At 47.2% G+C, this 15,352-nt stretch overlaps 1 protein-coding gene across 2 annotated transcripts in view; it reads left to right on the forward strand.

The window, feature by feature from the left end:
• Positions 1-15,352, forward strand: part of HYDIN (HYDIN axonemal central pair apparatus protein) — a 401,019-nt gene that overhangs the window by 343,586 nt on the left and 42,081 nt on the right. For both annotated transcript variants that reach the window (XM_032795387.2, XM_032795390.2), the window contains 2 exons: positions 4,571-4,686; positions 8,159-8,393. In XM_032795387.2, the coding sequence (XP_032651278.1) occupies positions 4,571-4,686; positions 8,159-8,393 (351 nt within the window). The remainder of the gene's footprint in view (positions 1-4,570; positions 4,687-8,158; positions 8,394-15,352) is intronic.

Below are 15,352 nucleotides of genomic sequence, written 5' to 3' on the forward strand. Positions count from 1 at the left end.
TAGGGCCGAAGGGCAGTGGTAAGGGGCAGCCTGCTCTGCCAGTAGGGGATGGAGTCACTAGGACCCCTGGGGCAGCAGACAGACGTTCTGCCGAGAGCTGTTTTACCTTGGCCGCCATGAGCAGGTAAGGGGAGAGGCTGCTGTGCTGCTTTCTGTCAGGCAGGGGACGCCGGCGGGGGGTGGAGGACCTCAGGGAGGGGTGGAAGGCGGGGCTGAGGGACCTCTCCAGGCAAGGACACGCGGGGGAGACCCAGTGGTGGCCGGGGCCCATCTAGCAGACGGTGGAGAGACCCAGCTCCAAATATTGCTGGAGCAGGGCACCCGGCCCTGAATATTCCTGGTGCCCGAGCACCGCAAATGTATATAACCTGCCACCTATGGGCACCAACACAGTATTCAGAGAAAACATTAAGAACATTTCCAGTTCGCCACAATGCCACAACCCTCTACCACGGCTGACAACTTCAAACAATTTCAATAACTGTTTAAACAGGTCGCCATCAGTCAAGATATCCCACTGGAGATGGTTCAGGATAACCAACATAAATTGTTACAAATCCTCCACACATCTTTATCCTCCAAGATAGCTCTCCTGATAAATGATGACATCATGGAATGGGCGGAGATGATCTGGCAAACACTGGTGATGGTACCACCAATGTGCAAAAGGGTGGACAGAAAATATTATATCCCCACCAAGGGGATGGATTTCCTATTCTCCCACCCACAACCCAACTCTTCAGTGGTCAAAGCTGCAAATCAACGCGGCAAAGAGCCTCAATCCAGGTCCACCACTCAGGTCAAGGACCACAAAAGGTTCGACCTTTTCGGTTGAAAAAGTGTACTTCTCAGTGACACTAGTAAAGTTGCCAACTTTCACGCCGTAAATAAGCAACCTGGATTTCAAAATAAGCCAAAAAACAAGCTAATCCCTTGTCAAAACAAGACCAAAACAAGCCCTAAAAGAACTCCAACACTCTGTGTGATGGGATCCCCGGGGTGCAGTCTGGGACTGTGGGATCACTGTGCCCTCCTGAACTCTCTCCAGCCTGGGCTGTCTCTTACAATGCCTTGCTAGGGACCAGCAGCAAACCCCTCCAGGCGCTGTGATCACTCAGCTCAACCACATGTGGAGCCCCATACCCAGATAGATTGCATGAATGTTCCCAGAGCCACCAGAGCCAAATCTCCCCACCAGCTCCCAGCACTGTACCCCATGGATATACCATCTTGCACTGCTCAAGATGAGCAATGCAGATTTATTAATTGGTTCACCACTTCATCAATGGAAAGTAGACATACACCAGCCTTTGCAAAACGTGAGCAGATTTGCCACACACTTCATGCAAACTCACTGGTAAAGATAAACAGTAAAACAAATTTATTGACTACAAAAGGTAGATTTTAAGTGATATTAAGTGATAGGCAAAAAGTCAGAGTTTGTTACCAAAAGAAAACAAAATATAAGCACGCAGTCTAAACTCTCAACCCTATTAGACTGGGCAACATCTAGATTAAGCGGTTTTTCTCACCCCACTGGATATTGCAGTTCATAGTACACAGATTTCACCCTTGAAATCTGGGCCAGTCCCCTCAGTTGGAGACTTCAGAGTGTCCTTGTTGCTTGCAGTGTAGATAGGTGAAGGAGAAAGGCCAAGCATGGCCCCCCTGTGTTTGGTTTTATAGCCTCAGTCCATGTGCTTGGGGAGCACAAATCCAGACATGTCTATGGGCATTGCTGAGTCTCCAGGCAAGGTTGAGCAATTCTCCTGGTGTGGCCTCAGGCAAGCGAGTCATTGAATTGTAGCTCCCTTGCTGGGCAATGGTTGTTGATGGATTGTTTGACACCCCCCTGGGTGTTGGTTACTTTCCTTGCTATTGGGGAGCTAATATCTGGCCTAGCCAGGCAAGAACCAGGAACTTCAAATTGTTTAAAGCACAGTCCACATGCACGTCATGTCACCCCACGTGCAGGTCACCACGCACAGGCACACAGGCGATGCAGCAGCTGAAGCCAAATGCCAATCACCATTCAAGCTTTTTGATTGGCTGGGCCTGGGGGCGGGGTGGGCCAGGAGCCAATTAAAAAAAAGAAGCAACAAGTTACAAACTACTTTAAAAGCCCTAACATGCCCAAAAACTAGCCAACACTAGCCAACTCAGCCTAAAACAAGCCCAATTTCTGTTTTTTTCTGTGGGTTTGGACACAAAAACTTTGCCGACAACAAAGACAATACAAACTACAAAGAAACAGACAGCAGCTACAGAGCTGGAGAATACCTCAAAGTCAGCCCTCAGCATCACAACTGGCTTCCTCCAAACAGCAGTTTTGAATATTTGGTCTAGGGTCTGAACGACCTCCCCCACTATACAATGCCAATACCATGTTTCTTTGACCATTGACTACACCCATTTTACCAAGTCTGGACATCGATAACAATGGATCAATGGGTTGTGGAGACTGTAAGATTGGGCTATGCCATCTCCTTTCTCTCCCACCCCTCTACCTCAGCCCCTTCCTTGTCACTCTTCAGGGACCCTTCTCATGAGCATCTTTTAAGACAGGAAGTAAACCATCTTCTACAGTTAGGTGCCATGGAGCAAGTTCTCCCACAACAAAGAGGGAAGGGTTTTTACTCCCACTATTTCTTGACCCAGAAGAAAAATGGTGGCTGGAGACCCATCCTGGATCTCAGAAAGCTCAACAAATTTGTACAAACCCAAAGATTCAAGATGGTAACACTGGCCACTGTAATACCAGCGCTAGACAGCGGGGACTGGTTTTCAGCCCTCGACCTACAAGATGCATATTTTCACATCATCATACACACCCTGTCTATACAGAGTACTACGTTTCAGCCTCTCCACCTCACCAAGAATCGTTCTCAAAACCCTTGCAGTAGTGGCAGCACACATACGGAACAAGGGATAATGATTTTCCCATATGTAGATGATTGTTTGCTGAAAGGTCTGACTCGAGAAGAAGTGATAAACATGGTGCAGAAGACTATCACACGCTTTCAGAAGCTAGTGTTACAAATAAATGAACAAAATCAACCCTACTTCTAGTACAGCAACTGCATTTCATCGGGGCACACCTCGACTCCACACAGATCCAAGTATCATTACCTGAACCGATTCGTAACATTGACCGGCCTCATCTAAGTGGTCAACAACAGCCCTCAAACATTAGCATGAAGCTGCTTACAACTATTAGGTCACATGGCAGCCACAATATTTGTCGTAAGACCTGCAAGACTTCATACGTGCTTCCCACGGGGCTGGCCGAGCTTAGCATTCATCCCCAGCAAACACAGCCTGAACAAGAGACTAACAGCACCACCAGAAGTCTTGGTCTCCTTACAGCGGTGGACAAAACCAGAGAAAGTGTGCATGAGGATCCCCTTTCAGCAGGATCCACCATCAATAATAATCACGACGGACGCTTCATTGAGAGGCTGGGGAGCCCACCTGAACTAACTCACTGTTCAAGACAGGTAGTTAACAGTGGAAACCTGACTACACATCAATCTGCTAGAGCTTCATGCAGTATGTGATGCCGGCAGGCACTTCCTGCCAGGGATAAAGAACCCATCAGTGCATAATGACCGACAATATAACATGCATGTTCTATATCAATCACCAAGGAGGCACCCACTCCTTCTCATTTTGCACTGAGGCCATGAAGCTGTGGAACTGGTGCATACACCACAAAGTAAACATCTTGGCCTCCTATCTCCGCAGATGCCAGAACATGGCACCGGACACACTAAGCATACAGTTTTCCCAGGAACATGAATAGGAAATAACTGAATCCTACAGTCAATATTTCAATGATGGGGCTTCCCCCCGTCAACCTGTTTGCATCATCACTAAACCACAAGTACCCACTCTTTTGCTCAAGATCAGGGCTGATCAGGTAGATATTACCACATCCGAGGTAGAAACCAAACTCGAACAGCTTAATGGGACAAAATCAGAGGGCCCAGATAATCTTCATCCAAGAATATTAAAGGAACTGGCACATGAAATTGCAAGCCCATTAGCAAGAATTTTTAATGAATCGGTAAACTCGGGGGTTGTACTGTACGACTGGAGAATTGCTAACATAGTTTCTATTTTTAAGAAAGGGAAAAAATGTCCGAGTAACTATAGGCTGGTTAGTTCTGACATCTGTATGTGAGGTTTTGGAAAAAATTTGAAGGAAAGTAGTTAGGACATTGAGTCAATGTAACTGGACAACATACAACATGTGTTTACAAAGGTAGATCGTGCCAAACCAACCTGATCTCCTTCTTTGAGAAGGTACATTTTTAGACAAAGGAAATGGCAGTGATCTAATTTACCTCGATTTCAGTAAGGCATTTGACATGGTTCCACATGGGGAATTATTAGTTAAATTGGAAAAGATGGCGATCAATATGAAAATTGAAAGGTGGATAAGGAACTAGTTAAAGGGGAGACTACAACGGGTCGTACTGAATCTGACCCTCGATGATTTTTCAGTGCTTGCTTAGCCCTTCTGTTAGATAGATTATTTTTTCTCCCTTTTCCCTGGCTGCCTTTGCAGGTTCCAGCTGTCCAATAAGGGTAATATGGCGCTGGAGTACTCCTGGAAGGTGGTCATGGAGGACGGCAGAAGGGCAGTCAACTTTACTGAAGAACCGTTGCCATGCAGTCCTGAAGGTATAGCAATCAGCCCTCTCTCCCCCCAACCTGGCGCTCCCTGCAGCAGCTTCATCCTGTAACCCATAGGGGCTTTACAGTATTCAGGGAACCTGAGAGCTCAGGGAGCAGGCTGGGCCTTTTTGCAGGACCAGCGCTAGAGTTTTTTGCGTCCTAGGTGCACGGCCATTTGGCCGCCCTGCGCGCCGCTCCCACGGCTCCGGTGGACCTGCTGCAGCCATTTCTGCGGAGGGTCCGTTGGTCCGTGGCTCCGGTGGAGCTGCCGCAGCTGTGCCTGCGGCAGATCCACCAAAGCCATGGACCAACGGACCCTCAGCAGGCATGCCTGTGGCAGGTCCACTGGAGCCGCCTGCCGCCCACCCCCCTGGCAAAATGCCACCCCCCGAAAATCCTGGCGCCCTAGACAATTGCCTAGTTCACCTCATGGAAGCGCCGGCCCTGCCTCTTTGCCTGAGGCACCAACACAGCAGAGTTCTGAAGGTGACATCATAACTCTGCTCCCTTCCCCATGTCCTCCCCCATCATCCTGAGGCAAGTGGCTTCTTTCAGGTTTGGATAAAGAGTTTTCCTTTTTTCCTTCTTATTGCTTTCTTTCCCGCTCCCCCACCTTCAGAGTGCCCAGGACTGGTATGGCAGAGCTGCTGGGCACTGTGGAAAGGTCAGCAAAGGGCAGAGAGGTCAGCCACACGGTGGGGGTGGGGGGTCAGGAGCTGAAAAGAGAGCATGGGGGGAGTCCTGTTGGAGAGTCTCAGGGTAATGGAATCAAGGTCACTGGTAGGGTGACCAGGTGTCCAGTTTTCAGCTGGAACACCCGGTCGAAAAGGGACCTTGGTGGCGCCGGTCAGCACTGCCAACTGGGCTGGTAAAAGTCTGGTCAGCAGTGCTGCAGGGCTAAGGCAGGCTAGTCCCTACCTGCCCTGGCTGGCACTGTGCTGCACCCCAGAAGCAGCCAGCAGGTTCAGCTCCTAGGCCGGGGGGGGGGGGGGCACAGGGCTCCACATGCTGCCCCCGCCCCGAGCACCGGCTGCACACTGGGGGCGGGAGTCGGTACCTGTGGACGTGAGCAGCGCATGGAGCCTCCTGGCCCCGAGCCTAGGACCTGGACTTGCTGGCTGCTTTCTGGGCACATGCAGTATGGTGCCAGGACAGGCAGGGAGCCTGCCTTAGCCCCCCGCTCTTCCCACTATGCCACTGACTGGGACCCACCCGAGGTAAGTCCATGCCGAACCCCAACCCCCTGCCCCAGCCCTGAGCCCTCTCAAACCCGGAGCCCTCTCCTGCACCCCAAACCCCTCATCTCCGGCCCTACCCCAGATCCTGCATCCCCAGCCCAGAGCCCTGACCCCTCTGCACCCCAACCCCCTGACCCAGCCCAGAGACTACACACACCCCAAACCCCTCATCCCCAGCCCCACCCCAGAGCCATCACCCACTCCTGAACCACAACCCCCTGCCTCAACCTGCAGCCCACTCCCACACTCCAGATCCCTCAGCCCTACCCCCTAGCCTGGAGCCCCCTCCTGCACCCTAAACCTCTCATCCCCCGCCAGAGCCCTCACCCACCCTGCATCCCAACTCCCTGCCCCAGCCCGGAGCCCCCTCCCACATCCTGGATTCCGAGTCATCACTCAGCATTTTACGGCAGAGATGTGTAATCGTAGAATTGTAGGACTGGAAAAGATCTCGAAAGGTCTTCTAGTCCAGTCCCCTCCGCATTATCTTTCTGGGGACTGAAGCTTAGCTGACTGGTCTGTAATTCCCCAGGTTGTCGTTAGTCCCCTTTTTATAGCTTGGTGCTATATTTGCCCTTTTCCAGCCCTCTGGAATTTCTGCCGTCTTCCGTGACTTTTCAAAGATAATCGCTAATGACTCAGACATCTCCTTAGTCAGCCCCTTGAGTATCCTAGGATGTATTTCATCATGCTCTGATGACTTGAAGATATCTAACTTGTCTAAGTAATTTTTAACTTAGTCTTTCTCTATTTTAGCCTCTGATCATACCTCATTTTCACTGGCATTCGCTATGTTAGACGTCCAATCACTACTAACCTTTTTGGTGAAAACTGAAAGAAAAAAGTCATTTAGCACTTCTGCCATTTCCACATTTTCTGGTATTGTTCCTCCCCCCCTACCTCCCCTCCACACATTGATGAATTATTCTTTTCACCCCTCTTAGGCCCTGATTCAACAAGGCCCCTAAACATGTGCATAACTTCAAACACAGACATGCTTATTATGCACACGCTTAATAGCCTTGTTGAACTAGGGCCATAATATAGACATATTTTGCAAGCAGGAGGAAAAGTATTTGTAATTAAAGCTGCATTTTTGTTTTTAAGATGGTCCCATACGTGTAGCAGCAGGGTCTGTTCAATTATGTGATGCTCTCTTCCAACATGGCCTAGCCTGCTCTCTCTGAGGCATGAGGGTGCTTTGCTAAATGCTTCTGTGCATCTTTAACATGTCTTCAGCTGTTGTGCAGCATATTATGCAGCCAGCTACCCAAAGGGTGAGAAGGACAAGGATCAGACTTTTTATGAGTAAAACTAACACCAGCAGTTAAATTCGCTAGGATGGAAATAAGCACTCTCAATCCTCATGCCTCAAGGCATAAACTCATCACCAGATGAGTCAGGAAGGAAATTCTCCCACAGTGTAATGTATAAATCGATGTACTGAAGGAATTTAACATCTGGCAGTGGCCATGCCCTGAGTCAGAGTGCTCTGGACCATTGGGCTGTTCCATTATGCCCCTGCTTTGTGGTTTGATGGCTGTGGCTGGCTGTGCAAGCTTGATAAACAGAGGGAGAGAAGACCAGACACTGCAATATGCACGAATGCTGTTTCTTGATCACTTAATGTCTGCCTACCTTTTCAGCTGAAAGCACATACACAAAATGAGCCACATTCTGCCCTCAGATTCATCTGTGCAACCCTACTAACCAGGCATGGATGTAAATGAGGGCATGATATGGCCCTTATAGGTACTGACAACGTGGGTGTTCGCCCACGAAAGCTTGTGCTCCAATACGTCTGTTAGTCTATAAGGTGCCCCAGACTCTTTGCTGCTTTTACAGATGCAGACTAACATGGCTACCCCTCTGATACATAGCCTTGGTCACAGTGGTCTTTGGGCACCACGTTCAGACCAGTGTGATGGGGTGTCTTTCAGCATTTTGATTTCATGCCCTTATATGGAACTTTTCTGGATCTTTTTCAGCATATGAGGAGTTAGGAAGAGGCAGTGCAGAAGTGATGACATGAAGCTACATTACACCTTTCACTAACCCTGGTTGGAATCATTCTTGGAAAGGGCTTGCGAAGGGGGATAGCCTTTGTGTGGTCTTTAAACCAAATATCCTCGGCCTTCTGTCCATCATACTGAATCATGGGGTCTGAGCTCAGAACAAGAGATTTCATCCTCAAAGACAAATCCAGTGAAACTGACCTAACCACCCATTCCTTACCACAGGAGAGTTCCCATCTGCCACATCTGCTGCCTCCACCAAAATACCATGCAGTCAACCCGCTAGCCAGCTAGGCAGTGTTCTGGAGAGTGTCTCATCCTTCCTGTGTGCTGTTGCTGCTCTCCCTCCATTCTCTGTGGAACCCAGCAGTGGCATCATCCCAGCCGGGAAGAAGCAGCAGTTCCTGTTGAAATTCTCCCCACTGGAAGTGGGAGAGTTTGAGGGCCACCTACTCTGCAGGTAGGAAGCACTCTGGGTGGATTGCATCTTGACAAGTGCTAGTAACAGGGAATTATTGTCCAAAGTACTTTGGTGTGAATGGGATTCGGTGCTCTCTGAAATGGATGGGCCGACAATGCAGTCGAGGAAAGGTGGGGCATCAAACCCTATTGATTTGTTTAGTCCCAGCTTGGAAACTATCAGCCCTGGGACCAAATCTGTGCCATCCCTTAGGATCCCTTAGGCTGTTTAGTTCTGGAGGGGAGGTGATCAGGGATGATTTACAATCATAGAAGATTGGGGTTGGAAGAGACCTCAGGAGGTCATCTAGCCCCAGCCCCTGCTCAAAGCAGGACCTACCCCAACTAAGTCATCCCAGTCGGGCCTTAAAAACCTCTATGAATGGAGATTCCACCATCTCCCTAGGTAACCCATTCCAGAGCTTCACCATCCTCCTAGTGAAATAGTGTTTCCTAATATCCAACCTAGACCTCCACCACTGCAACTTGAGACCATTACTCCTTGTTCGGCCATCTGCCACCACTGAGAACAGCCTAGATACATCCTCTTTGGAACCCCTCTTCAGATAGTTGAAGGCTGCTATCAAATCTCTCCTCACTCTTCTCTTCTGCAGAGAAAATAACCCCAGTTCCCTCAGCCTCTCCTCGTAAGTCATGTGCGCCAGCCCCCTAATCATTTTCATTGCCGTCTGCTGGACTCTCTCCAATTTGTCCACATCCTTTCTGTAGTGGGGGGACCAAAACTGGACGCAGTACTCCAGGTGTGGCCTCACCAGTGCCGAATAGAGGGGAATGATCATGTCCCTCGATCTGCTGGCAATGCCCTTACTAATACAGCCCAATATGCCATGAGCCTTCTTGGCAACAAGGGCACACTGCTGACTCATATCCAACTTCTCATTCTCTGTAACCCCCAGGTCCTTTTCTGCAGAACTGCTACTTAGCCAGTTGGTCCCCAGCCTGTAGCAGTGAATGGGATTCTTCCCTAGGTGCAGGATTCTGCACTTGTCCTTGTTGAACCTCATCAGATTGCTTTTAGCCCAATCCGCCAATTTGTCTAGGTCACTCTGGACCCTATCTCTTCCCTCCAGCTTAGTGTCATCCACGAACATGCCATCATCCAGATCATTAATGAAGATGTTGAACAAAACTGGCCCCAGGACAGACCCCTGGGGCACTCCACTTGATACCAGCTGCCAACTAGACATCAAGCTGTTGATCACTACCCGTTGAACCCGACAATCTAGCCAGCTTTCTACCCACCTTATAGTCCATTCATCCAATCCATACTTCTTAACTTGATGGCAAGAATACTGTGGATGACTATCAAAAGCTTTGCTAAAGTCAAGGTATATCACGTCCACTGCTTTCTCCATATTCACAGAGCCAGTTATCTAATCATAAAAGGCAATCAGGTTGGTCAGACATGACTGGGTTTGTGATGACCAGGAGAACCGTATGGTGACTTGCCCACCTGGTGCAAAGGTTGCAGATCTCTCGAGGCATCTGGATAGACTTCTGTGTAGTGCTAGTGAGGAGCTGGTGATCATGGTACATGTAGGAACCAATGATATAGGGAAGGGTAGGAGAGATGTCCTGGAGGCTAGATTTAGGCTGCTAGGAAAGAGACTGAAATCCAGGACCTCTATGTGACATTCTCAGGAATGCTTCCAGTTCCACACTCAGGGCCAAGTAGGCAGGCAGAGCTTCCGAGTCTCAATGTGTGGATGAGACGATGGTCTAGAGAGGAGGGATTTAGATTTATTAGGAACTGGGGAAACGTTTGGGACACGGGGAACCTATACAGGAAGGATGGGCTCCACCTAAACCAAAGTGGATCCAGACTGCTGGCACTTAACATTAAAAAGGTTGCAGAGCAGATTTTAAACTAGGAGATGGGAGAAAGCTGAATGCTGCAGAAGAGCACGTGGATCGGACAGAGACTTCTCTTAGAGGAGAGTCTAATGATAGAGAATCTCCAGGTTATAGTCAGGAGCAGAGGATGGAAGAGGATAATGTAAGGGCCAGATCAGACAAGAAATATTCACATAAAAAAGAATCTGACACATCAGAAAAGGGCAGACAAACAGTGACAAGTTTTTAAAGTGCTTGTACACAAATGCTACAAGTCTAAATAATAAGATGGTTGAACTAGAGTGCCTTGTGATAAAGGAGGATATTGATATAACAGGCATCACAGAAACCTGGTGGACTGAGCTGAGGACAATCAATGGGACACAATCATTCCAGCGTACAAAATATATTGGAAGGACAGAACAGGTCATGCAGGGGGAGGAGTGGCACTATATGTGAAAGAAAATGTTGAATCAAATGAAGTAAAAATCTTAAATGTATCCACATTCCATAGACTCTCTATGGATAGTAATTCCATGCTCTAATAAGAATATAACAGTAGGGATCTATTATCGACCACCTGACCAGGACAGTGATAGTGGCGATGAAATGCTAAGGGAAATTAGAGAGGCTATCAAAATAAAGAACTCAGTAATAGGGGGGGATTTCAATTATCCTCATATTGACCGGGTACGTCACCTCCGGACGAAATGCAGAGGCAAAATTTCTCGATACTTTAAATGGCTGCTTCTTGGAGCAGCTGGTACAGGAACCCACAAGGGGAGAGGCAACTCTCGATTTAGTCCTGAGTGGAGCACAGGAGCTGGTCCAGGAGGTAACTATAACAGGACCGCTTGGAAATAGTGACCATAATGTAATAACATTCAACATTCCTGTGGAGGGAAGAACATCTCAACAGCCCAGCACTGTGGCATTTAATTTCAGAAAGGGGAACTATGCAAAAATGAGGAGGTTAGTTAAACAGAAATTAAAAGGTACAGTGACTAGAGTGAAATCCCTGCAATTGCATGGACACTTTTCAAAGACACCATAATAGAGGCCCAACTTAAATGTATACCCCAAATTAAAAAACACAGTAATAGAGTTAAAAAAGAGCCACCGTGGCTTAACAACGATGTACAAGAAGCAGTGAGAGATAAAAAGGCATCTTTTTAAAAAGTGGAAGTCATCTCCTACTGAAGTAAATAGAAAGGAGCATAAACACTACCAAATTAAGTGCAAGAATGTAATAAGAAAAGCCAAAGAGGAGTCTGAAGAACGGCTAGCCAAAAACTCCAAAGGTAATAACAAAATGCTTTTTAAGTACATCAGAAGCAGGAAGCCTGCTAAACAACCAGTGGGGCCCGGACAATTAAGATACAAAAGGAGCACTTAAAGACAATAAAGTCATTGTGGAGAAACTAAATGAATTCTTTGCTTCAGTCTTCACGACTGAGAGATGTTCGCGGAATTCCCAACCTGAGCCATCCTTGTAAGTGACAAATCTGAGGAATCGTCACATATTGAAGTGTCATTAGAGGAGTTTTGGAATTAATTGATAAACTCAACATTAACAAGTCACTGGACAGATGGCATTCACCCAAGAGTTCTGAAAGAACTCAAATGTGAAATTGTGGAACTATTAACTAAGGTTTGTAACCTGTACTTTAAATCAGCTTCTGTACCCAGTGAGTGAAGATAGCAATGTAATGCAATAGTTAAAAAGGGCTCTAGAGGTGATCCGGCAATTACAGACCGGTAAGTCTAACGTCAGTAACGGCAAATTAGTTCAGACATAGTAAAGAATAAAATTGTCAGACACATAGTAGAACATAAATTGTTGGGCAAAAGTCAACATGGTTTCTGTAAAGGAAATCGTGTCCTACTAATCTATTAGAGTTCTTGAAAGGTTCACAACATGTGACAAGGGATATCCAGTGGACATAGTGTATTTGGATTTCCAGAAAGCCTTGTGACAAGGTCCTCACCAAGCTCTTACATAAATAAAGTTTCCTGGGATGAAAGGGAAGGTCCTTTCATAAAATTGAAACTGGTTAAAAGACGGGAACAAAGGGTAGGATTAATGGTAAATTCTCAGAATGGAAGGGTACTAGTGTGTTCCCAAGGTCAGTCCTAGACCAATCCTATTCAACTTATTCATAAATGATCTGGAGAAAGGGTAAACTGTGAGGTGGCAAAGTTTGCAGATATACTAAACTGCTCAGATAGTTAAGATCAAAGCCGACTGACAAACTTCAAAAAGATCTACAAAACTAAGTGATTGGGCAACAAAATGGCAAATGAAATTTAATGTGGATAATGTAAAGTAATGCACATTGGAAAAAATAACCTCAACTCTACATAACATATGATGGGGCTAATTAGCTACAACTAATCAGGAAAGAGATCTCATTGTGGATAGTTCTCTGAAGACATCCACGCAGTGTGCAGCGGCAGTCAAAAAGCAAACAGGATGTTAAGATCATTAAAAAGGGGATAGAGAATAAGACAGAGAATATCTTATTGCCTTATATAAATGCATGGTACGCCCACATCTTGAATACTACATACAGATGTGGTCTCTCGTCTCAAAAGATTACTGGCACTAGAAAAGATTCAAGAGGGCAACTAAAATGATTAGGGGGTTGGAACGGGTCCCATATGGAGAGAGATTAAAGAGGCTAGGACTTTTCAGCTGGAAAAGAGGAGACTAAGGGAGGATATGATAGAGGTATATAAAATCATATGTGATGTGGAGAAAGTGAATAAGGAAAAGTTATTTACTAATTCTCATAATATAAGAACTAGAGGGCCACCAATGAAATTAATGGGCAGCAGGTTTAAAACAAACAAAAGAAAGTTCTTCTTCACATAGCACACAGTCAGCCTGTAGAACTCCTTGCCTGAGGAGGTTGTGAAGCCTAGGACTATAACAGACTTTAAAAGAGAACTAGAAAAATTCATGGAGGTTAAGTCTATTAATGGCTGTTAGCCAGGATGGGTAAGAAATGGTGTCCCTAGCCTGTGTTTGCCAGAGGGAGAAGATGGATGACAGGAGAAAGATCATTTGATCATTACCTGTTAGGTCCACTCCTTCTGGGGGGCCTGGCATTGACCACTGTCGGCAGACAGGATACTGGGCTGGATGGACCTTTGTTCTGATCCATTATGGCCATTCTTATGTTCTTATGACTTGCCCTTGGTGAATCCACACTGACTGTTCCTGATCACCTTCCTCTCCTCCAAGTGCTTCAAATGGATTCCTTGAGGACCTGCTCAGTGATTTTTTCCAGGGACTGAGGTGAGGCTGACTGGTCTGTAGTCCCCTAGATTCTCCTTCTTCCCTTTTTTTTAAAAGATGAGCACTATATTTGCCTCTTTCCAATTGTCCGGGGCCTCCCTCAGTCACCATGAGTTTTCGAAGATAATGGCCAATGGCTCTGCAATCACATCCGCCAACTCCCTCAGCACCCTCGGATGCAGCGCATCCGGCCCCATGGACTTGTGTATGTCCAGCTTTTCTAAATAGTCCTTAACCTGTTCTTTTGCCACTGAGAGCTGCTCACCTCTTGCCCATATTGTGCTGCCCAGTGCAGCAGTCTGGGTGCTGACCTTGTCTGTGAAAACCGAGGCAAAAAAATCATTGAGTACTTCAGCTTTTTCCACATCATCGGTCACTAGGTTGCCTCCCCCATTCAATAAGAGTCCAACACTTTCCCTGACCACCTTCTTGTTGCTAACATACCTGAACAAACCCTTCTTGTTACCCTTCACATACCTTGCTACCTGCAACTCCAGTTGTGCTTTGGCCTTCGTGATTACACCCCTGCATGCTTGAGCAATATTTTTATACTCCTCCCTCGTCATCTGTCCAAGTTTCCACTTCTTGTAAGCTTCCTTTTTGTGATTAAGTTCACTGAAGATTTCTCTGTTAAGCCAAGCTGGTCACCAGCCATATTTGCTATTGTTTCTGCACATCGTTCCTGCGCCTTCAATAAGGCTTCTTTAAAACACAGCCAGCTCTTCTGGATTCCTTTCCCCCTATTAGCCTCCCAGGGGATCCTGCCCATCAGTTCCCTGAGGGAGTCAAAGTCTTCTTTTCTGAAGTCCAGGGTCCATATTCCGCTGCTCTCCATTCTTCCTTTGTCAGGATCCTAAACTCAAACATCTCATGCTCACTGCTGCCCAGGTTGCCACCCACTTCTACTTCCCCTACCAGTTCTTCCCTGTTTGTGAGCAGCTGGTCAAGAGGAGGATGCCCCCTAGTTGATTCCTCGAGCACTTTCACCAGGAATTTGTCCTCAACACTCTCCAAAAATTTCCTGGATTGGCTGTTCACTCCTGTATTACTCTCCCAGCAGATATCAGGGCCTGTGATCTGGAAACTTCTGTTGTCCGAAGAAAGCTTTGTCTACCTCATCCTCCTGGTCTGGTGGTCTATAGCAGACGCTCACCATGACATCAGCCTTGTTGCTCTCGCCTCTAAACTTAATCCAGAGACTCTCAACAGGCTTTTCTCCAGTTTCATACTGGATCTCTGAGCAATCATACTGCCCCCTTACATGCAGTGCGACTCCTCCACCTTTTCTCCCCGACCTGTCCTTCCTGAACAGTTTATACCCATCCTGCCAGTGCTCCAGTCATGTGAGTTACCCCACCAAGTCTGTTGTTCCAATCACATCATGGTTCCATGACTGTGCCAGGACTTCCAGTTCTCACTGCTTGTTTCTCAGGCTTCTTGCATTTGGGTACATGCACCTAAGATCATAGAATAGAATCATAGAATATCAGGATTGGAAGGGACCTCAAGAGGTCATCTAGTCCCACCCCCTGCTCAAAGCAGGACTGAAGATAACTAGCCGATTGCCCTACTTTCTCAGTATGAATTAGGAGGCCTTCCCTGTTGCATCCTACTCCTTGTGTTTCCTCCCAGTATCCCACTCCCCCACTTACCTCTGGGTTTACCTCACCATCCCCTGGCAAACCTAGTTTAAAGCCCTCCTCACTAGGTTAGTAAGCCTGCCTGTGAAGATGCTCTTCCCTCTCTTCGTTAGGTGGAGCCCGTCTCTTCCTCGCAATCCTTCTTCCTGGGAACCTGAGAAAACT

This window comes from Chelonoidis abingdonii, chromosome 19, assembly GCF_003597395.2.
Source record: "Chelonoidis abingdonii isolate Lonesome George chromosome 19, CheloAbing_2.0, whole genome shotgun sequence".
In the NCBI taxonomy this organism is placed as follows: Eukaryota; Metazoa; Chordata; order Testudines; family Testudinidae; genus Chelonoidis; species Chelonoidis abingdonii.